Source organism: Siniperca chuatsi, linkage group LG21 (genome assembly GCF_020085105.1).
Source record: "Siniperca chuatsi isolate FFG_IHB_CAS linkage group LG21, ASM2008510v1, whole genome shotgun sequence".
NCBI classification, from domain to species: Eukaryota; Metazoa; Chordata; class Actinopteri; order Centrarchiformes; family Sinipercidae; genus Siniperca; species Siniperca chuatsi.
Window position 1 is genome coordinate 14,341,416 of NC_058062.1, and position 22,996 is coordinate 14,364,411.

General features: G+C 42.0%; 2 protein-coding genes across 4 annotated transcripts; one reads left to right on the top strand and one right to left on the bottom strand.

Moving 5' to 3' along the window:
* Positions 1 to 336: 336 nt before the first annotated feature.
* Positions 337 to 6,817, bottom strand: bri3 (brain protein I3). Its single transcript, XM_044181991.1, has 3 exons — positions 5,979 to 6,817; positions 4,396 to 4,504; positions 337 to 1,733 (listed from the first exon to the last, which is right to left on the bottom strand). Exons 1-3 carry the CDS (start codon positions 6,124 to 6,126, stop codon positions 1,601 to 1,603), a joined length of 390 nt encoding a protein of 129 aa, XP_044037926.1. The 5' UTR covers positions 6,127 to 6,817; the 3' UTR covers positions 337 to 1,600.
* A 2,463-nt stretch (positions 6,818 to 9,280) lies between these two features.
* Positions 9,281 to 21,879, top strand: tecpr1b (tectonin beta-propeller repeat containing 1b). Of its 3 annotated transcripts, XM_044181988.1 has the most exons (26): positions 9,281 to 9,436; positions 9,648 to 9,747; positions 11,127 to 11,359; positions 11,454 to 11,636; positions 11,782 to 11,904; positions 12,039 to 12,161; positions 12,884 to 13,058; positions 13,275 to 13,375; positions 13,464 to 13,565; positions 14,679 to 14,806; positions 14,914 to 15,527; positions 15,790 to 15,902; positions 16,028 to 16,183; positions 16,343 to 16,492; positions 16,640 to 16,797; positions 17,073 to 17,200; positions 17,815 to 17,908; positions 17,995 to 18,091; positions 18,184 to 18,263; positions 18,364 to 18,420; positions 18,502 to 18,676; positions 18,897 to 19,032; positions 19,251 to 19,343; positions 19,432 to 19,538; positions 19,749 to 19,868; positions 20,763 to 21,879. In XM_044181988.1, exons 3-26 carry the CDS (start codon positions 11,135 to 11,137, stop codon positions 20,901 to 20,903), a joined length of 3,579 nt encoding a protein of 1,192 aa, XP_044037923.1. In that variant the 5' UTR covers positions 9,281 to 9,436; positions 9,648 to 9,747; positions 11,127 to 11,134; the 3' UTR covers positions 20,904 to 21,879. The 3 variants fall into 3 exon arrangements, with proteins under 3 accessions (XP_044037923.1, XP_044037924.1, XP_044037925.1); XM_044181989.1 differs by having other exon boundaries at positions 9,299 to 9,747; XM_044181990.1 differs by lacking the exon at positions 9,648 to 9,747 and having other exon boundaries at positions 9,308 to 9,436.
* Positions 21,880 to 22,996: the final 1,117 nt, after the last annotated feature.

Genomic DNA, 22,996 nt, shown 5'->3' on the forward strand with positions numbered 1-22,996 from the left:
TGAACCTGTTGCATTCTTCAAATTATGGACATGAGTTGTGACAGTCGCCTCATTTTCACATTGACAGTGCAGTCATTCCTGCTTTAATCATTACGCATGGCATTTAAAGACCAGTGTGTACACTTGTTTTGGTCTTTGGCCCCCCATTACACCCTTAATAGAATTTGCTGTATGAAAAATAAAGATTTATTTCTTCAACTTGCTGTTTAGTTATCATGCACATCTACACAAATGGTCTTATTATGCATTCCTTTGTATTTCAGTATATTTACAAGGAGTAATGTTCACCCATTTGAAAAAGATTTTAAAAAATCAAATCAAGCAAGTAGTCAAAAACACAAGTAGCATTCATTTTTAATTACAATAACTCATATATAAAAAGTAAGAACCTCAATCATAAGAGCGTGCGTAGTGTGTTTTCTAAAGCAAGAAGAATTTTTTTACATCCCTCCCACCCAGTTATATCTCTTTTTTTTTTTCTTCTGTCATGAACAGTTATATTACATGTTGCTGCGATGGAAGACGTAGACATGGAGATACTGCAGACACAGGAACATAGACATTCTTGATTGATTGTCTGGCTGGGAGAAATGGGGACGGGTGACTTGTCACACAGTAGAGTACTAAGATACAAATCCAGAGATTATACACATTATTGAGATTTCTTCAGCTTTTACTCTCAGCATGCTTCCTTGAAGTGATACTCTGCATGTTAAAGGAGTCTGCACTTTCCTCTTTAAAAGTAGATAGAAGTCCGAAGTCAAACAGTGATTGAGGTTGTAAAGTCGAGGGCATTTCAGATTGTATGTACCTGAGGTCTGCATTGGCCCTGGAAAAGCACAACCCAGCAGAATAATCATCAAACAAACGGTCAGTGCAAATATGGCCCCAAGAAATAATATCAACAAAAACAGACAAACCGGTGCAGGCTTCCTGTCTGAGGCAAGTCCATCTTTTCAGCCGGGACAGTTCACGTCCAAGGATCTTTACGCGTCTTATTTTAAACATGTATGTGTTATTTCATGTGACACACTGAGCCAAAAGAAGATTTCTGGAAAAAGCTAAGTGATCTACATGGATGCTGTGGTGAGTACAATGTTACTAAGCACAATGTTAACCAAAACGTGTGTGCAGCGTGCCAGCAAAGACCGAAAAAAGGAAGAAAAGAACTCAGAAACTAACATAAACTACATGTACCTCGGTTAATTCTGGCTTGACTAAACTTAAAGGAATCTGCTCAGATGCTTGGATAACTGAGCTAAATCATGACTGATGGAATCTCTGATGATCACAGCATGTAGTGAAGGCACTGGCAACAGCTGGACACTTCATATGCTAGAATATATCCTCAACTAGCAGATGAAAATAGATTTCTATTCGCTGCTCTAATAAAAACGTACATCATAATTCATGGTAATATCATCTTGATCACTTGTACATAACATAATGGCAACAGCAATGTGCAATGTTAAGAAAAGATAACAAGATAAAAGACACAAAAATGCTGGATTGTGTGTGTGTGTGTGTGTGTGTGTGTGTGTGTGTGTGTGTGTGCGTGCATGGGAGCACGAGCAGGTGCATGAGCTGTGGTTTGGTCCCTCTAGCCAAAGGTGGCGCCACAGTTGGGACACCTTCTCTGACGCAGTGCGAAGCAGAAGAGGAGACCCAGGGGGAAGAAGAAGATGGCGCACAGGATCCCCAGGCAAGTGAAGTCATCCTCCAGGACGCCAACTCTGCAACACACACACACACACACACACACACACACACACACACACACACACACACATACACCAGAAAGCATTAGTAAGGAACATAGACCAAACAGAAATACTGATGCAGGATTTTAATCGCCCAGGGGCCCTGGACCAGAACCTCCGCATGACTGTTAAAGTTTCTTGTTGGAGAGTCAAACAACCACAAAGAGACACAAAACACAGCAACCACAAAGGAGTGAAAAAAGGACTACAAACGATGAAGCCATGTCGTTTGTGGTCATTGTGTTTCTCTTTCAGTCTGGGTGTCCTGCTCCTGTGTAGGAGGGGTGGGGGACCTTTTACACGTCCGTGTCCAGGGGCCCGTTGTCTCATATCTGTCCATGCTGTAGGTTATTTGAAGTTACAAATAGAAGCTACTGATTGATATAGTTTCATATCAGAATATTTAAGTTGTTTATTCATTTATTACACTGAATAAACAATGTAACTGTTAATAATGTACAGTTTACTATTGCCAAGAACCAGGGTTAACACATTTTTACTCATTTTACAAATGTCCCCCTCCTTTATTAAGACTGCGCCCCCCGTTCAAAAGTTTGTAAACCCGCCCCTGCAGGTCTTCTTCTCTTCAAAAGTGGCCGAGGTCTGACCAGTATCACAAGTGGAAGTGATTACAGTGATTTTCAGAACAGTTTGCTCAATGCTTATCTGCAGTTTCTCTTCATTATCTCTAATCTGAACAATCAAGAACACACTGCTTAGTTTGAGTCTGGCCTCAAAAATTCTAAAAGAACAAAAAGTTAAATTTGCAAATTGTTTAGAAATGTGCTGTTTTCCCTTTTATATTTTTCTTCTTTCCCCATCGAGCTCTATAATAGCCTCACTGTAGATTTGTCATTACACATCTTAATAGTTATCTCTTCTTAAGTCAGAAGAAACAAAGTACCAGTAAGATAAAACAAGTCAGATATTTGCCACTTGAATCATCCCAAGTGTCCCATGGTAAGACTGTGTTTTGACTGTCTAAACAAACATCTAACCTTTTACAGTATCTTGATGTAGAGGTAGAAATATCTGTCAAAAACAATAACCAAATAATCGTCAGAACATGAAGCAACTTGTGTTGAAGGCCGTGTCTCAGAGCAGCTTTAATCCAGAGTCACGGTAAACAAAGTGCTAACCGTGGTCTCATGACTGCACCACGCAGACCAGCACGGCCAGTAAATCTGCTGGAGGCCTCGAGAAGGAAAAAAACAAATGCAATGTATCAACCTAGATCCTGAAGAGGGGAAATGAAAAGCTACTTTGGAAAGCCCTTCCTGCTAATGCTACTGAAGGTGTCACATAGCTATGGATTTTTGGGGTGTAGATTAAATCGAAATAATCTTGATAAATAGGGCCTCAATTACACTGATAATATATTAGATTCTGCTGCTGTGATGAACTGGGTTTAAAATTATTCTAGCTCCATAAACAAGGCTTGCTTACATGGCATTGTAAGCAAACAGGTCTGGTCTGCCGTGGCACCACACCACACTACGTGCTGCTGTGCCATGTTGTAAGTATTTGTACAACTTATTTGTACACTGGTGCTTGGAACTGTGGCTTTTATTGACCAAGGAAACATGGCCATGATGCAAATGCTGACTGTACCAGCCTCTTTCAACACGTCTGAATGGTTTGCATACTGTAGACAAAAACTTAATTAAATACATACATTTCACAGCCACATAACAAAAAGAACAAAACAACAAACAACAAAAGAAAGAAGAACATGTGTCAGTGCTGTTGTGTAGTTATTTCTAAGTGATTTTTACTCTGTATTCAGAGAAAACACCCAGGCTGCAGTCTTAGCTTAGTCGAGTCAGTCAAAAATCAACCTCATTTAAGACTGAGGAGTCCCCCCCTTTTTTTGTAACTATATAATTTCATATTACAGTAAGTTTGAGAGACTGCCAGTCATGAAAATGACAAAGTAAGCACATAAATAACCATGTAAACCTTCAGTTCAAGTAAAACCAACAGTTCATTCACCCTGTGACAGTAAACAATCCTGCTGCATTGCTGGGCAATGAAAAGCTACACAACCAGGTTCCTTGAGTTCCTGGAATAGATATATAGTATCATTTTATTACTCAAATTCAAACCAGTGGATGGGAATACATCTGATTTCCATTTGGTGCTCTTGTTAATTGCGTCCTGTGGCCACCTTTGGCCCCCGTGTGGCCTGACCCGCTCCGTCACATGTCTGAGGCTGAAATCATCTGACTGACAGGATGTTGACTCACGCACAGTGACACCAACATAAAAACCTCCTAAAGCCATGACCATTTAACACATTATGTCACACTGTAGGCCTAACAACATGCATGCTGGAACGATGAAAACACACATACAGATAGCAAACGTGTAAACACAAATAAAAACACACAGACAGAAAGTGATTATTTTAGCCTCAAAAGGAACTGTGCTCAGAAACCAGCTTAGTCACAGTGAACATGGGACACTCGTCTTTAACCACGTGCTAATCTAGACACTGGTCTCATTTTCATTAGTGGGCTACAGTATTTCATGTCAGTTATTCTCATCATTGTTCTTTGTGTATGAACTGTAAATGTGCACTTAGACATCATGTGATCATATAGACTCCAATATGTATGTGTGTGTGTGTCCTCACCTGCAGGCAGGGCAGCCTCCCACCACCACTACAGAGGGTTGGATGATGGTGTAAGTCCCAGCATAGGGCTGCTGGGCTACGGCAGGGCCCATTTGGGCTGATGGGTATCCTGTGGTTGACAGAAGGAGATGGCATACATGTGCTATTTATATATACACATAATATTTAATAATTAGACAAACTACCATACCATGATTCTTTTAAGTTTTATTCAGGGGATATAAGCATGAATGTGACCCTGCACACTCAGCAGTGAAACACGTATTCACAATCGGAGGCCGCCCTTATCACTGTGAAAAGGTACAGCAACACAGTCAGACAGTACTTAAGTAGATAGTAACAGAACACAAGGTAATAAACTTTTAAGTGTAAGCTGCTTCTTCTGATTCACAGGAGTAAAGAGACTGCCTTTCAATAAGAAACACAGCTCAGGCAGCTCTTCTAAAATCAAGTTGCTATAAATAAAAGCTGGCTGGAGAAAGTCAAAGAATAGTTTATGACAAATCAGAGCTGATTAGAGCTGTGACTGTGTTTGTAGGGACTCGCTCTCAGGCCATATTGATTTTTTTAACCACTACATCTGCAGTGATATTTGTGTGACACAGTGAACTTTGATAGCATAACCACACCTGCATTCTCAGAAATGTTTACCAACACCTTTTGTCTGATAAGGACGCCTCCCCGTGAGAGAGACTAAAACTAACAGAACACAGTATAGCTGAATACTGTATATAACTACACTGTTTTCCCTTTCAGTTGCAGCAACAGACACGTGTGGTTGAGCAGGCAGGATATTACATGCAATTACAAGAAATGAGACTTCGTTTTAGGACAGCATGACTTTCTTGGCGGATTCACTGCAGCTCTTAAAAGCTCGTACAACCACAGTCAGATGAAGACCGCCTCCTTCACATAAAGCAGACATATACTGTACAAGGCCAGGGGCTACAGTAGCACAACTTCTCTACTCTAGATCAGTGGTTCCCAACCAGGGGTACTTCTGCAGTTACCAGGGGGTACGTGGGCAAATTGTGCAGCTCTGCTAATTTGAAAAAAAACAACAACAAACAAACAGAAATTAAGATTTGATCATATGTATCCACATATTTGTGTTTAGGAGGAAAATCAACACACAAGTAAGATTAAAAATGTGTGTGATGCTGAACATAATTTACCTTCTGTTGTTTCCTGTAAAAACCCTGACCAGATGATTTGCTGACACTTGAAATCATCTGACTAGAAACTTTCTTGGTTCTTTGTGATTACACTACCTTAAAAAGGCGCATATTTTCTCATTTATGTAATAACTGGTCAGTATGAATAACAGACATCTGCCATACCGCGCATGCGCAACATTGGAGCACCTGATAAACGAAACTAATCACTCTTTCACGGTATTTTGTAAAGTCTCAGACACTGTGGTTCAAAATCTACCGTTTGACTTTGTGACGCTCACAGAGACAAAGTGAGATTTCCTTTAAAGGAAGACGGAAGTGGACAGAAGTGAGAGCTCTCTTCCCGTCTGGGTACTTTCTGGTAAACGTGTGGCCGTGTGAGTGTGCAACATAAACGGGGCTACTTGCCTTGGCCATCGGGGTACGAGTAGGGCGGCGGGGCCGGCTGGGGGATGGCCCCATAGCTGTGCTGCTGCTGCGGGCCGTACTCGTAAGCCCCGGGGACGGCGTTGTAGGCGGGAGGTCTGTCCTGAAGAAGAGGTTTGCTGTCCACCATCTCACCCGACGTAATGCGTCCTCAAGTTGTCTCGTTCTCTGCCCTTAACTTAATTAACTCCAGCAACAGAAAGCGTCAAAACTGAACTCCAGCTATTTGGTTTTTGTTGTCCGAAAAGCCGTGCGACGTTGGTTGACACGCAGTGGCGACAAAAACAAAGAAAAGACGCTGCGCAAAAATGAAACTTCGTCCCTCTCCATGCGCCAACTTTGTCTCCGTCGGCGCAACAACCCCAAATTTTTACCAAATGTCCACGTTGAAAACAGGAATGGACTGAGTCAGTCTGGTAATGCTTAACTTAACGCCATTTCCCTCCTTGGAGTTGGTCTGTCGCTACGAAAACAACAGTAATCTGACATCGCAGCACCTTATAACTCAGCTGGAAGTCAGAAAGGCTTTTCCTCTCTGTCTGGATTGTCACAAGAGAAGAATCATGTGATGAGCTGCTGGAGCGCCTCTGCGCAGTGAAAGGCTTCTTAAAGCGACAGTTCCTGAAAATAAAAGGCTGTAGTGCAACTGCTGCATGCAGCTAGGGCACTGCAGAGCCTTTATCTGAAAGCACGCGGTTGATAGGCGTCCACATTATACAGTCATTGGGATGCAATACATTACAGTCATTCAGTTTATCAGTTTTCAGTTCGCAGCGTCAGAGTTTGAGTGGACCCCAGGTGTGCTGGGCAAACTTGTTTACACTGTGACTTACATAATTGCTGTCCTCATTATGAGTGGCTACCCTTAATGTTGCATAATATTGGATTCACGTAATCAGAGGATACGGTTGCAGGTTTCGGGAGGATGCAAGTGAGAGAATAAAACAGGATATTTAAAAAATGGTGATTTTCTTTTCTCCTGGTAATGGGACCCAGTCAAAATCAATATCAAAAACGTTAAAGGGGCCATATACTTAAATTTTAGTTTAGCTATCTAACTAACCCAGGCTTTGATTAGATGTTAAAACGAAAAACAAAAAGTAACTTTGATATGAAATAACACATTACTATTTGATAAATGGGAAATGAAAAACTACTGAAAAAATATCACAGCCTAATGTTTCATTTATTTATGAGGGTTTTGTTTGCACATGTTTTTTTTTTGTTCGTTTGTTTTACACATTTTGCTTTTTTCTCTTGTGTTGCATTCCAGCGACTTTATCTACAGTATCTGGAGTCTTCTAGATCCCAACGAGGCTATGGGGAATTAAACACTTGATAACTGATATAAATATTATGTTAAACTATGGTAAAGTGTCAAGACTCCCAATGGACAAATGTGGAAAGTAACTAAGTACATTTACATGTATTGTTGTTAGCAGTTCAACCAAAGAGACATCTCCCCTATAAACTTCTCACATGATCTCATTTAAATAACTGTTTGAGGCCAAAAGAGCTCAAATGATCTAATATTTCACAAAAACATGAAAACATCCATGTACCTGCAAATTATATATTATATATTTACAGGTTAAAATACACACTGTGCTTTAACATGTACAATTTCAATTCAGAGTGGCTTTACTTGCATGGGAAAGAATTTATGTATGTAATGTACATATCATCCATCATTGTCAAATAGAAATACATGCATATACTGTACATAACCACCTACTTCATGTATATAAAGTACTCTAGTACTTTACCCATTCAGTATTTATTCCTTTGCACTATTTGTTTTTGTTTACACTTTACAGAAACACTTTATATAAACATTGTATGTTGTTGGTCATTGTTGTTTTTTACATGGCAGCCACAGTGAAAAAATACTTTGGCTAAAATGCAACTATTTTTTTATCTACTTGTATGTACACAGTAGTTCTGTGTTTATCTTTGTTCAGCTTTGTTGTCCTTGTTTTTAGCTGTATGTCTATTTACATCTTCCTCCTCTGTGTGTAAGTACATTGAGAGCAACTTAAAACTGGAGTCATATTCCTTGTATGTGTCCACATACTTGTGGCCAATAACCCTTGTTCTGATTCTGAAAAAAGTTAAGAGAAAAGTCGAAAATATGAATACAGATTAGTTTCTTACCTCTCCCATTAATGATTTCATGACCCCTCAGATTTATCTTGTGACCCTTTGCAGGGAGCCCGATCCCAAGTTTGGACAACCACTGGACTAAACTGCCTAACTGTATATAAAGTAGTTAAGCATATAATAACATAAAATTATACTTACACAGTGATGCATCAGTATTAACATTATCTTATAATGTCATATATAATAATATATCACAGTGAGTACTTTTGATACTTTAAGTACATTTTACTGACATAACGTCTGTACTTTTAGTAACATTTTGAATGCAGGTCTCCACCTACTGATTAGCACTCATACAAGTTGAGCTGATGTGATGGCTGCAATGAAAACCTGCAGAAGGTTGCTTCAACGTGGCACATGGTAGGCCACCGCTGGTCTACGCAGCTCAGCTGGCTCATTTATAACATTGTGTGTCACAACCAGTGGTGGAAGAAGTCACTCAGATCTTTTACTTAAGTAGCAATACCACAGTGTAGAGATACTCTGTTACAAGTAAGTCCTGCATTAAAAATTAAGTAAATTATGAATCTGAATCTGCAAAGTAACTACCAAATACATGTAGTGCAGTGAACAGTACAGTATTTCCCTTCTAAATTGTAGTAGAGTAAAGTATAAAGTAGCAGAAAATACTCAAGTAAAGTACAAGTACCTCAAAAAAAAATGTACTTAAGTACAGTGCTTGAGTAAATGTCCTTAGTCCTTTCCACCACTGGTCACCCCCTCTGTCCAAGGTGCTGAACCCGGGACCCCCGGGGGTGAGGGAGCTGGCACTCGCTGTTCACTCTGACAGGCAGCATTTAGGAAAGTTGGCCATCAGTTAAAGTTTCTGTGCATCACTGAGTCATTTATTTAGCACTGTTGTCAGGCTGTCTGTTCTTGTCTTGTCTGTGCAGGTGCGGACACAGACCACAGTGGCTTAGACCTTTTTTTCTGCATTAAATATAGCCAACTGTAGCCAAACAAGTAAAACCACCCTTGGCTTCAATAATTCATTTGGCGCTGAATAAATTATTGAAATATGCGCGTCAATCAGCAGCGACGTCGGAAAGAAACACCGGGGGCTGCTGCGGTCCACCAATAGGTGGGGGAGATCCCACGCTAAGCAGCGTTTCAACCAATCAGAGCGACACTTCCTCCATTTCCTGTTGTGCACTCTGAGTTGGACAACGCATTCCTCTGGTCCGGGATGTGAATTAAGTAGCCTACCACTGCCGGGATGTGCATGAATGACTTTACTTTTCCACTACAAAGGTGTTGCTCGTGACAGAGCCTCACATGTAAGTCATTCTTGAGTGTGTGAACATTTCTGAGGGTTAGCTGAATGCTGTCCGCGCGCTGGAGATGTAAACAGCTTATAGCCGACTTTGCGGCATACGACTCCATATCAGCTATCTGTGTTCTTATCATAGACTGCAGAAATGATTGCGCTGCATAGCATGCTTTCACTCCTTCTGTTGTTTTTTAACGACGATTTTGAATGTGTGCTAGTATGGGCCTCGCAGACGGCAGGTATCGGGTGTTGCACTTGATGCCATGACACGTCTGTTGATATTCCCTTGACAACCGCGGATCGGATACCAATATTCAGGTAGGCTGCTGTTTGAGCCCGCAGTGTTTTTGATCCTGGGTTTACTGTAGCGCCTGTTTGTGTGTGCAAGTGTGTGCGTAAAGCTCCTCTGCAGGCTATCAGGTACATTAAGTTTATTCTAGGACATTGCAGTTTTACAAAAACTATGTAATGTGATTTACTCCAGGTGCTTTTCTCTGTCTTTTTAGTTCCGTCTATTTGAATTCAAGAATAAAGTTCAAGCGGCTGTTTTTTATCACATAATTGTACACTGGTTTTAAATAAACCGAATAAAGGCCTGTTTGAATGTAGAGCAGTAGCCGAGGCACAGTGACAGTCAGTACTGTAGCGGATTAGTATCAGTCGATAAAGCAAGTGTCAAGCTCAGCAGCCAGAATAAAAATAAGACTTCCGGTCAGAAATTTCAAATTAAAACGCCAATGCCACGTTTTAGTGGTCACTTGAAAAATAAATCAAACGTTAATCTCATGATTTTGAGAAAAAGTAAGAATTCCAAGGAAATAAAAGCTCAGGGAATATTTTAAAAAATACATGTTAAAAACCGGAGAATAAATCAAGACCAAAGTCAAAACTTTGAGAGAAAAGTTGTAATAAATAATAATGATGTTCTGGGAATAAAACATTCTAAACTCAGATTTTATCCTCTGAATTCTGATGACCTGGCACATCTCGTCTCTAATCCTCTTTCTTATCAAGATAAGATAAAACAAGCCTTTATTGATCCCCAGAGGGGTAAATTCAGGCGCTGCAGCAGACATAAATAGAAATAAGTACAGATAAACACAGAAAGTTAAAAAAAAAAAATAATTAGAAGTATATAAAATAAAAATAAGAATAGAATAAAAAATAGAAACTATGCAAGAGCGTTAAAACTCAAAATTACAAGGCAAGAGTGACATAGTGGTGTGAAAAGTAACAGCAAAGTCAGCAAAGTATAGTGTATGTAAGAGTATTATACGTACACCAGAATAATATATAATATGATTAATGAATGATACTTAGTGTTTGTCTGTATTAATATAGAAAAATAATATAATACAATATAGTAACAGTATAACATAAACATAATATAATATGTAGGAGATAAAATAAAAGGTGAAATGTAGTAATATAGTTTAACATAATATATAGTATAGTACTTCAATATAGCATAGAATATAAAATATAATATAGTATAGTATGAGTATAGCTAATATTATGGGGGGGCTACCAGAGTGGGAAAATAACAGTCACTATTCAGGGATGAATCTAAATGCAAATGCAGCCTTTACTCATGGCCGTACCTCTTCAGGATATTGATAAGGCTGAAGTACTCAGAGTCATAAAGTAAATGCCAGACAGCTTGGAAAGATGAGTGCTATCTTGCTGCCTCCGTTCAGGGGCCATCATGCCCATCACACTGCTGTGGGCCGTGGACGTGTATGGCAGGGTGTACAGTGTTTCCACAGCTGGCCAGCGCTGGGAGCGCGCAGATGACATGCTGCTCGAGCTGAAGCGCGTCACTGCGGGGAAGGGGCGCTGCTGGGGCATCGGCTGCGACCACCATGTTTACCTCAACATGATGCCCAGTGAGACCCCCATCCGCTACCGGGAGGAGACCTATGAAAACCAGGTTGGCCCAGGCTGTATGTTGTCACACTTATAATGTAGATGCTGAATGGCGTTAATGCTAAAGTGCTGTTGCTCTGTCTGTGTGTGTGTTTCAGAGGTGGAACCCTGTGGACAACTTCACTGACACACTGCTGCCCACCGACCGCTGGCCATGGAGCGACGTGACCGGGATGAATTCTCAACCGCTGCACAGCTTTGAGCTGCCCTCCCGCAGCTGGGAGTGGGAGGGAGACTGGTATGTGGATCAGAGCTGTGGAGGAGAACCCAGCCAGACTGGGGTAAGAAACAACACATCACACAGTCCCTTTAATTTATTTCTGTGCTTTTTTTTTCTTGCTTGCTATCTTCCTAATTTTGATTAATGCAACATAAAATCTCTTATCATGCCTACTCTAGCGAGGCTCTGTTTGTGTCTCTCCTCAGGGCTGGGAGTACGCAGTCGATTTCCCGGCCAACTTCTCCTCGGACAAGAAGTGGAACTCTTGTGTTCGTCGCAGGCGGTGGATCCGCTACAGGAGATACATAGCACAAGGCTCCTGGGCGAAGGTTTGGACACTCTCTGGTTATTATACTATACATCTGTAAGATTCTGTGAGCTTCATTGTCAAATACTATCAGTGTAGAAAAGTTGAGTACAGGTCAGACTGAAGATTCAAGTCAAAGTTGCTCTCTTTCTGCAGATCCCCCTGGACAATCCCAGGAAGCCCCCGCTGCCGCTCTGTGACATAAGCTGTGGTGGTTGGGAGATGAGTGACCAGTCTGGAAGGTACCCCTACCTCTGGGGCGTGTCCCAGCAAGGACAGGTCAGTCTACTGGACCAACAGTCATGTGACTAAGGTTTTAGGTGTACCTCACATGCTCTAAATTGAGTCCGATTTTCTTTTTCAACTTAAGGTGAAGAATTACATGCAATCCTGAGGTTTATTAAAAAACAATTACATAAATCAAAAAAAGTTATTATTGTAAAAGTCCCTGAAACGTTGATTTAGCACTGAATATACCCTGCTGTTGTTCACAGTGGTGTGCATTTTCCCCCTCAGCAACCTCTACACAGTGCTGTTGAACGCTTTATACAGCCTAATATGTATATGTAAAACACACTGTTTTACACAAAGATTCATTTTACGAGATAAAATGCTTGGAAAATTTGGATCACGGTCAGATACTGTAGCAACAGGCTGCTATCCTGCTGTAAGGGCAGTTTCCTGCTGTTTGGCCACAAGAGGGCAGCATGACGTCATATAATTTACATAGTAAAACTTGAAGAGCCTCTTGAGCTAATTTAATCCTGCTTGACATAATGCACCAAATGTAAGTTTTTTAGCTAAAATTATACTTTAAATAACATAGTTTGATGCTCTATTAATGATCTATCTATACTGTGCTGGCACTGGCATGTATCAAATATATACAGTATATAATACTGCACTGTATATTGTATTATGGATGTGTCATTTTAATCCAAGAAGCATGTTATACCATGTCCCACCCAGTCCAATCTTATGACTCTATCTTTACCCTGCAGGTGTGGTTCAGGGAGGGCATCCACCCTCGGGTCCCAGAGGGCTCCAGCTGGGACGAAGTAGAAGTGCCCAAGGAGGTGGCTCAGTTATCGGCAGGCCCCGGAGACCTGCTGTGGGCTGTACTCTGGGATGGGAACCTGATGGTCCGTACTGGCCTCAGCCTGGACAGCCCAACTGGTCAGCATTCATTGTAGTCCACGTTAACCCCCCCCCCCCAAAAGTACTGCTTATGATGGTTTAAGATTAAATATCATTTGAACAAAAGGTGCCATTAAAGCTAACTGTGGCTTTAGGGCAGTATATTTTACAAAACATAACTTAAAGTACCACGGTGATGGCGACAGCTTGCTAAGATGGGGTCAGTAAACACACAGTATTTTCTTCTTCTTTCAGGCACATCGTGGGTAGAAGTGGAATCACCAGGAAACGAGGTTGAAGCGCTTCATGTGGCTGTTGGAGTTAGCGTGGTGTGGGTGGTCACTAAAGACTATAAGGTGAATTAATACTCCTTACATGTGTAAAACTCTGAACAGCTGTCATTCATTGTGGTGGTAACATATCTGTATGTGCATGTGTTTCAAGGTGTGGTTCAGGCGTGGCGTGAACTCCCACAACCCCTGTGGCTCCGGCTGGATCAGCATCGGAGGGGAGATGATGATGGTGGACGTAGGACTCAATGATCAGGTTAAAAGTTAAATAGTTTCATCATCACACCTGATAAGAGCCTAAACCTTATCACATTGTATTGCTTCCCCCCTTAAAGGGATAATTCAGAAGACAATAGCAAAGTCAACTGAATAATGTAATTGTGTTTATATAAAAAATAGCACTTTTGTGAATATAATGTATGTTCATCAATGTAGCTATTAATACTGAAGGGGGTTTTTAGAAGAAAAAAAACTCAATGACACAAGTCTGTAGAGGGAGAAAAGTAAAACTAGATTGGATGAAAGTTTTATGACACCAAATGCATTAGACAACATGTCAAGATATCCCAGATTTTTTTGTTAGTTATATTTTATTATTAAGAATATAATTTAACGTTAGCATGCCAGCCTTCTTGATTCCTTTTCCACCTCAGCCAGCCTTTGCACTCTAGCTGCTTCCCCTCTGAACGATTCACTTTACCCTCAACTTTGGATCTGGTTTCAGGACAAGTCAGGGCTGGGATCGGGGGCAGAAAGTCTTCGCTCTGTATCTCACTGCTGAGGACTTTGCTAGCACTGCAAACCCACATCTCATACCTCCTCCCCTTCTGTCTCTCCCCCCCAGCCCTTCTACCTTCTAGCCTCCAGTCCTGCCCCGCTGCTGCCCTGTAACACGAGTACAGCCAGCCGTTCCTGCCAATGTCCCAGCAGTAGCACCTCAGGCCCAGCCTTATATATCCCCAGACTATATCCCTACTGGCATGACATATGGGAGACTCCCTAATTAGAAGCTGGCCAAGCCGCCATCATCATATCCCATATTTCATATTTCAGGGCTGCAATATTGGATATGGCTTGTGTGAGGTGGCAGGCGCCAGTGTTACAGTAAATGGCCTTATAAAGTAACAGTCGCCTGTGTCCTACTAGTGCCTCTGATACCACTGAAGAGATAATAAAAGACATTTGACATTTATTAGCATACTGCCACATTTATCCTATTTGTTTTATTATGTTGTTTCTGAATTTGTGAATTTATTTAATGACTCAATAAATAAGTATTTGTCATGTTACAGCAGGTATGTGGGTCTGTGATCATTGCGTTTCACCTTTTGTTGTTCTACATTGTTTTTCCTCTCTCTTTTTCTGTCAGGTGTGGGCGGTAGGTGAGGACCGCGGCCTGTATTTCAGAATGGGTGTGACCCCGTCTGAACCAAGCGGGAACGGCTGGATCCCTGTTTCTGCCCAATGGGGCAACAGTAAAGAGGTTATTCCACCCAGGTCTGTATGAATAATGGAGTTGAATCTTCTTGAATCTTGTAATGAAACAGACTTGCTTATACCCCTTTTTTTCCCTGCTCTGTCCATATGTGTTTGTTGGTTAATAGGGATGAGTGTAAGTTTAGTGGCCATCTGACCGAGGCCTCACAAGGCTCAGTTCTGAGCTGCACTGACTCGGACTCAGAGTTAGGTCCTACTGACCCACAAATCAGCACTAATGACACGCCAGTCCTGGAGGCAGCCGCCCCCTCTGTAGTCCCTTTAGGGGGAGCCGACACACCTACGCCTCCCCCGAAAACAGAGGACACTCCCTTAGCCTCCCAACAGGACGCCCCCAAACCATTCATCCCCGCCAGCGACAGCTTCATTAACAGCCTGGTCTCAGACCGTGACAAAACTTCCACACCCCAACCGTCCATCACAGAGGTACCGCAGGAAGAGAGCGAGGAGCCGTCCCCGGCCCCGATACTCCCGACCCCTGAGGCTGCGGGACATGACGTCCCCTGGATGAACGTGGATCTGGAGGGGGCAGAAGCAGCTAGAAGCGCACAGGCGGCGGGGCCCTCAATGGGCGATGGCAGTGCCGCTGCCACCTATGCACTGGGGACTCTGGAGACCTCTCAGGGTGTTGGAGAAGGGGACGGGCCAGTGTGGACCTGGATCTCTGGTGGAGGCTGCGATGTGGACGCGAATTCACAGATCAGCTGGCTTAGTCCCACAGGTATATGGACAACCAGTGTGTGGTGATTTTAAGATTTATGTATTTACTCAATTAACAATTAACAAATGTTAAAAAAACACAATGTCACAAATGTGGTCACATTTAGTTGACTGTCAGTTTATATTTGTATATCTGTGTTGTTTGAATGTGTGTCTCTGTGATGTATTTGGGTTTTTACAAGTATAGATATATACTGAGTCATCTCTTTGGTTGTCTGTCTGTCTATCTGTCTAAACGTCTGACCTGTGCGTCTGTCTGTCAGGTCCTCTCACCAGCTCCCTGTCACTGACTCCAGTCCAGTCAGCAGCCTGGAGCGAACAGCAGCAGCAGGAACACAGAGAAGACATCAGCAAGAAACCGCTGGAGAGAAGCAACGTAAGACTGGTTTTGCTTCTCTTTAACTCCTCCTTTCTGTCTTGGATTGGTTATATCCTCATCTCCTGTCACATATTCCATGTCTGTGTCTACATGTGGTCACATCCTCCTGTGTCCCTCGCCAGTCGGTGTGGGTGCGTAAAGGTGCGTTGCGCTGGTGGAGAGACTGGAAGCCTCAGCGCTGGGTGGATGTGGGTGTTGCTCTTGAGCAGTCCACCAAGTCTGACGGCAGGAAGGACAGCATTTTCTTTGTCTACTACACACAGTATGATGAGAAAAAGGTTGGCTTTGCTGTTAAGTTATGGTCAGTTAAATTCTCATAGAAGGTGACATAGACAACACCAAGAGTAAGATTACCTCATGTGTTTTATTAACTAGACAAGTCACAGTTGTCTTTGGTTCACTCTCTTCATTCTCATTTTCTTGCCTCTTCGTCTCAGTACCTTCATGTGTTTATAAATGAAGTGACGGCGCTGGTTCCGGTTCTCAGGGACTGCCACTATTCCTTTGCTGTGTACACAGCCCAAAGGACCAAACAGAGGTGGCCTCTGGTACTGGCAGCACAAACTGAAAAGGACATGAATGACTGGGTAACAGTTACACAGAAACACCGAAAATAAATATTTTGTTGAATTTGACTGTTTTTCATCTTTTACTTCACTAGTATTTACATTTACTAGCTAAAGCCCATTGCTGATCCGTTCCCTGTTGTTTCTGGATCTGTCTTGTGTGTTTAGTTGTGCCTGTTGTCTGACTGTTGCTGTGAGTGTCGAGGGATCACAGGTCCCCTGTCCACACAGGCCGTGTGGTCCACAACCTCAAAGGGAGACATCATGGTCCATGAGCCGTCCTTCTCCCTGGAGGCAACTGCACACACACTGGCCTGTGACCTCATGTGAGCCTGATACCAAATAGTAGTCTGTCTGCTTTATTTGTTTTCTCTCTTTCTCTTGACCTGGTTTCCCATCAGCGCTTTTGTGTCTACGTATTCTTAATTCTGCTACATGTCAGTTAACCTGTCACTTACATGCGAACATACTGCGCTGCATCGTGAAAGTGGGTATTATTTGTGCTGCTAAACTCTTTCATTCTGTGTGTGGCAGCAGTTTGTCTCTGTGTGCTAACAATAATGTGGCTAACGCTGGGTGCTTCCACTGTATGGTGCTGCAGGTTCTGGCGGCAGGTCCCAGGTCACCTGCGCTGTGTAGAGTCTAACAGTCTTGGGCTGGTGTGGGGCATCGGGTGGGACAGCACCGCCTGGGTCTACAGCGGGTGCCATGGGCAACAGCCCACCCCGGGTAAACATGCCCCTGTAGACCTCTACCCATATCATCTCTTAATATTGATATGTACAAACATTTGATTTTATCAGTGGCCCAGTCCTTCTCCTCAGTTTGTCATGTATTTATTACTACTGTTGAAAAAATTAATCAATTAGTCGAGCAACATAAAATCTGTCAGTGACAGTTTCAATAATTGCTTAGTTATTTATAAACATGGAAAATATTTGCTGGTACAACTTCTCAAGCTCAGATTTTCTTCTCAAGACGAGCAATTTTAAGATATGGTTTTAGGCTCTGGTAATATGAGATGGGAATTTATCTTGTTTTATATTTATGCGCTAAATGCTTATTCCATAATCTATAATTGGTACAATAATCAATAATAAAAAGAATCATGAGCTGCAGAGCTGTGTACTTCAAATGTCAAATTTCTGTCACATTTCATTTCAATAATTAACTTGCAAACACATTCGAGGGAATCAATGCATCTTCTTGCTAACAGCTTGTAGTTTCGTGTGCAGTTGCTTAAGCATGGTTCAAGACTCGTGCAGCTGTAGAGACATGTATTCACACAAATTTATAACTATTTATTTTCTAGCATAAAATTTACATCCATGTTTGTGTTGCAGGAGATGCAGTTCAGATACACCTGCAGACTGATGTCAAGAGTGTTGATGTGTATGAGAATCAAAGGTGGAACCCTATGACAGGATATACAGACAAGTAGGAACATTTCATCTCAAGTCTTTGCAGTTTCTCTTGATCTTTGTGTACTCCTAAAACATAAACGTTTTGTTTTTTGGCTCCAGAGGACTTCCTACAGACCGCCCTATGTGGAGTGATGAGAGCGGCCTGAAGGAGTGCACCAAAGGCAACACACAGCCGCCCTCCCCTCAGTGGTCCTGGGTTGGTGGGATCGATTAAAAATTCCTCATGCGTACACATTACATTTCTTGTTTCATCACCAGCTAATTCTCCACCACCAAATTGTGTTTCAGGTGTCAGAGTGGGCTGTGGACTACAACGTCCCTGGAGGGACAGACAAAGAAGGCTGGCAGTACGCTGCAGACTTCCCTGCGTGCGTTACTATTATTATTACAAATATATAAATATATTATAAAATCAACATTGTAAGAAAGAAAAGTGTGCCATTTGTCTGATTTATCTCTCTCCTACAGGACATTTCATGGCCACAAAACCATGAAAGACTTTGTCAGGCGCAGACGATGGGCTAGGTAAAACTAAAACACACTCTCACACATTTCTGTTGTTCACAGTTTCTTCAGCATTAAAATAATGACGTATTCTGCGTACAGGAAGTGTAAGATCGCATTGAGAGGTCCATGGCAGCAGGTCCCACCCATACTTCTGAGTGACATCTCTCTGATGCCATGCCTGGCCCAGAGCAGGATGGAGCAAGTCCCTGTCTGGGCCCTCAGTGACAAGGGAGATGTCCTGTGTCGTCTGGGAGTCAGTCCCCAAAACCCAGCGGTGAGAAACGCGCTGAAAAACTAATTCTGACAGTAAACATTTACACTAACTTTTAGATCTTCACCAAGAGATATTTACAGTGAGCGCAGCAGGAAAGATTTCTAGATCTACTGAATATTCCTAGATGTTAGATTCTTACATCACAATAACAGTTATTTCATTGTAAGTAAGTGTAAGAAAACAACTCTTCTCTCTAACGCCAGTGTGTTTGATCTCACAGGGCAGCTCCTGGCTACATGTGGGCACAGACCAGCCCTTTAAGTCCATCTCCATTGGCGGAGCCAACCAGGTGTGGGCCATCGCCAAGGACGGAGCTGTGTTCTACAGAGGATCCGTTTCCCCACAAAACCCTGCAGGTCAGTTGAAGATGTGAAACTCAGATAATGTTATAATGTATGACATGTGCAAGATAAAGAGTCTAAATGTTCAAATAGAAATCTGTAATGCATCAAGATAGAATTCCTATCCTGTATGCAGTATTAAAAGCCAATGAGGGTTTTATTGTTTGAGTACATGCACCAGGCAGTAATAGACCAAACAGAGCCCAACTTCCAGCGCTCTTGTCCCTCTACAGGAGAATGCTGGTACCACATCCCGTCTCCCCCCAGGCAGACTCTCAGACAGCTGTCTGTTGGGCGGACCTCTGTCTTTGCAGTGGATGAAAACAGTGCGTAGCGCACCAGAAAACACCAAAAACTTTTCAAAATTTAAGATAATTGATTAGAATCCATTAAACCCTTTTTGTCTTTATATAGGTAACTTGTGGTACAGACAGGGCCTCACCCCCAGCTACCCTCAGGGCTCTGCCTGGGAGCTCATCTCTAACAACGTCACCAAGGTTTCTGTGGGACCGCTGGACCAGGTCAGTAGACAGGAAGTCAGGCCAGGAAATTAAGTTGAGGTTACTTTGTGAACACGGTATTTACTGAAGGCATTCAAATTGTACCCCCTCAGAAAGCTTCAGGACAGCGAGGATGGTGACACTTGATTTACCCACCAAAGACAAGTTTTATCAGCATGTGGAAGGAATGATTGTGGCCAGTGCTTGGATCAGTACTGTTGTTCTTTCCAGGTGTGGACCATAGCATGTGGAGTGCCAGGCTTCCCTGCTGAGACTCCTGGAACTGTCTGCCACAGGCTGGGGGTGGGACCCATGCAACCCAAGGGCCAGTCCTGGGACTATGGTATAGGGGTGAGTGAGTCCATGATCATATGAAAGGAAAAAGAAAACAAAAAACACATACTTTTGTTGATCTTATATTATAAATGATCATCTAAGGGGAAAGCTGCATTGTAAAATAATGTTTGCTTTTAATGTTGGCACTCAAGGGAGTAAAATAAAGCTTGAAAGATGTACTTATAAAGAGAAAATTTTTTTTAACTGTCAACAAATCCCCTGAAAAGACCAAAACCAACAATGTGTTAATACTTTCTGACTTCCCTACTGTGTCTGTGGTACTCAGCCCCAAGGCTATTGGTTCCTACTGAAGTAATGTAAAGATGTAAATCTTTAAAAATCACTCACAAATATATAGTTTCAAGCTCGGTCATTTCCTAAAACAGCTGGGCACTGTAGTTTTTAGCAAACTTTACTGAAACGGGAGTAAATAGTGCATTTGTTCGGGACTATTTTTAGCGGAGGATTAATACACGTTTGGTGCTCTAGTGAGTATTTCTGGCAGCAGGACGGTGTATGTGGGACTGACTCAAAATAGACTAAAAAGTGCCCAGGTTCATCATAAGGAAGAAACATGCTCACTGATGTGTTTTTAGTAGTTTCTGGACAACAATTTAGCTCTACAGCACAGAGGAATAAGCTGTATGAGGCTTTAGCTAGACGGGCAATACTTATCGGGAGGATCAATTTATTTATTGTTTTGGTCTTCATGGGATTTGTTGACAATACAAAAAATATAGAATATCAACAGACCTACCCTTTAAATATAAAATAGTGCAAATAAAAGGTTTCTGGTTAACTGTAAATTTCAGAGGCTCACAAAGTGACCAACACCCAAATTTGTGGTTCTTTGAGTCTAAGAAACGCTGTTGAGCAGGACATTCACAGTCATTTATGTTTGGCTTCCAGGGAGGGTGGGAGCACATCAGTGTGAGGGGGAACTCAGCAGAGGCTCCCCGCGCCCCCCATCCTCCTCCTGTTGGAGCCCCACGCAGCCCGCTCCCCCCGCGGCCTCCGACACAAGTCAACGGGAACGCTGTGGGTGTGTAGCACCCTCCCATCTCCATCTCCTCCTCCTCCGGCCCCAGCCCTGTTTGTGCCTGGATCCACATTTGTCTGCTCAGACCATTACCACAGGCTCTTATCCTTTCTTGTAAAGGGAATGCACAATCATACCACTTAGTTTATACTGTATATTGTGGCTCGATTTGACTTTCGATCGATGGATGAGTGTTACTCCCTGGCTTGTTTCCCAGGCAGAGATCATGTCAGTATGCAGTGATGACAAAATAGAAAAGGGAGCACAAGAGCATTTAAGTAGAATGGATCTTGGTGTCTTGTGGGATAAAAATGTAAAGTGAATGCATGTGTTTTCTCTTACTAGGCTTTGGCTACTGGGTGTTTTGGGATCTAGCAATAGGTTTCTTACATACATTCTTATATACTATATCCTGTGAAAACCTAAGAGGGTGGGACTTTGATAAAGGGCTAAGGCTTGGGTACCAAACTAACTTGTCTTCAAACACACAATCCCACATTACCCTACATTGTCTTGGTTTTTAGACTCTTGTTTTGTTTTTGTTTGTTTTTGCCTGTCGTACATTTGCATGTGACTTTGAATATTTATTTATTACGAATTTGTTGAATTTTGTTTCTCCATATGTTTTGGCTTATTACATGTTTGCAATGGAGTGTTTTTTGCCCCTATTGCTACGACAAGCATTCCTAATACTGAAGGCTTTTTCAAAATATGAGATCTTCCCACTTCAGGAAAATAAAATGCTCTTTAATTACAAGTGACTGCAGAGAAAAATATGGAAAATTCGGTCTCCATTACCAGATAATACCTCTCTAACCGCCTGCAATAAGGAAAGTCCTTCCTTTTAGTATTATATCTATCCACATAACTGCTATGACCATGATATGACCGTGACTGTTGAAACTGCACGGCAGGTCTGAATGTCACCATGACTCGACATTCTTCTTACAAGGGCATTCAAATGTGAAATAAAAATCTAAAAATATAGCTGTATGTTCTGACATCATTTCAGTTGGTCTGGAAAATAAGTTGATTGCAGATTGTGGCCTAACAGCAGACAGTAATTCACCTGCATTTGACAAGTTTATATTTTAATAAATGGACTGCGAGGATGAAAGTTGCATTATGAAAACAGTAGTTACAGTAAGCATTGATATTCATAGGTCTTTTTCACAGCAGACATTTTGACTCGTCATAGTAGGAAAAGCACAGGTGTTATTAATAATATCAACAATGGCTTAGTTCTGTTGAAGTGTCCCAGTAGTGTGACAGAGAGCCAGCATGCACACTACCACTGCCGTGAAACCAGAGCAGCTAAATGGAATTCATCAAGCTGAGCTTTTCGTATTGTGACGTTGTGTCTGCTGGTGCATCTGAACGTGTATTTTTGCCTTTATTTGATAAAGAGATACAGACAGGAAATTCAGGGAGAGGGGGTGAGATGAAACAAACGTCTCCAGCCACGATTGAACCAGGAACGTTGTGGTTCTATAGTATGCATCTTGACCGCTCGGCTACTGGACGCCACAAAAATATTTATTCTTGATCTTTGGGACACATATCTGTGGTAAATATACAACCATTTATTAAATCTGAACAAGTTCAGTTTCGGTTGAAAGCTCCAAGTCAAGTAAGTTGACCTTTCGTTTGGAGTACTTAACACTAGTTACAGTATTTTATAAGCAGCTGGAACAGCAGTTTTTTGATGATGACTTGATCTATGTGCTGCTGTAGTATTTCCATTGGTTTTGGAATTAAACCCAAACTGCCCTTTTTATTGACACGTGTGCAACAACTTGATTAAGGTTTGTGGCAGTGCAAATCCAACCTTCTGGCACTGTGTACTGGGTGTTTGTGCATGAAACAAGACTTGGTAACCAGTGTTGACTGGGACATCCTTGGCCTGCTGTGAATTTACTTTTTCCTGAAGAATTCTTGCTCCTGTTTTGTGTTTTTTCTATCCATGCTGGGAGCTGAAGCCTATCCCAGGATACACTAAGTGAAAGGCAGGGAAACACCCTGGACAGGTCACCAGTCTCTCCAGTTACGAGTTAGTTTCAAAACCGGTGTTGTGTGTAGAGCCAAACTATATCTAAATGATACC

Coding starts and splice junctions, on each gene's coding strand:
- bri3 (XM_044181991.1), bottom strand. CDS start 6,126: ATGGTGGACAGCAAACCTCTTCTTCAGGACAGACCTCCCGCCTACAAC. Junction 4,505..5,978: donor CTCGTACCCCGATGGCCAAG/GCAAGTAGCCCC, acceptor TGTCAACCACAG/GATACCCATCAGCCCAAATG. Junction 1,734..4,395: donor GGAGGCTGCCCTGCCTGCAG/GTGAGGACACAC, acceptor TGTGTGTTGCAG/AGTTGGCGTCCTGGAGGATG.
- tecpr1b (XM_044181988.1), top strand. CDS start 11,135: ATGCCCATCACACTGCTGTGGGCCGTGGACGTGTATGGCAGGGTGTAC. Junction 13,376..13,463: donor TGGTCACTAAAGACTATAAG/GTGAATTAATAC, acceptor ATGTGTTTCAAG/GTGTGGTTCAGGCGTGGCGT. Junction 16,493..16,639: donor AAAAGGACATGAATGACTGG/GTAACAGTTACA, acceptor TTGTGTGTTTAG/TTGTGCCTGTTGTCTGACTG.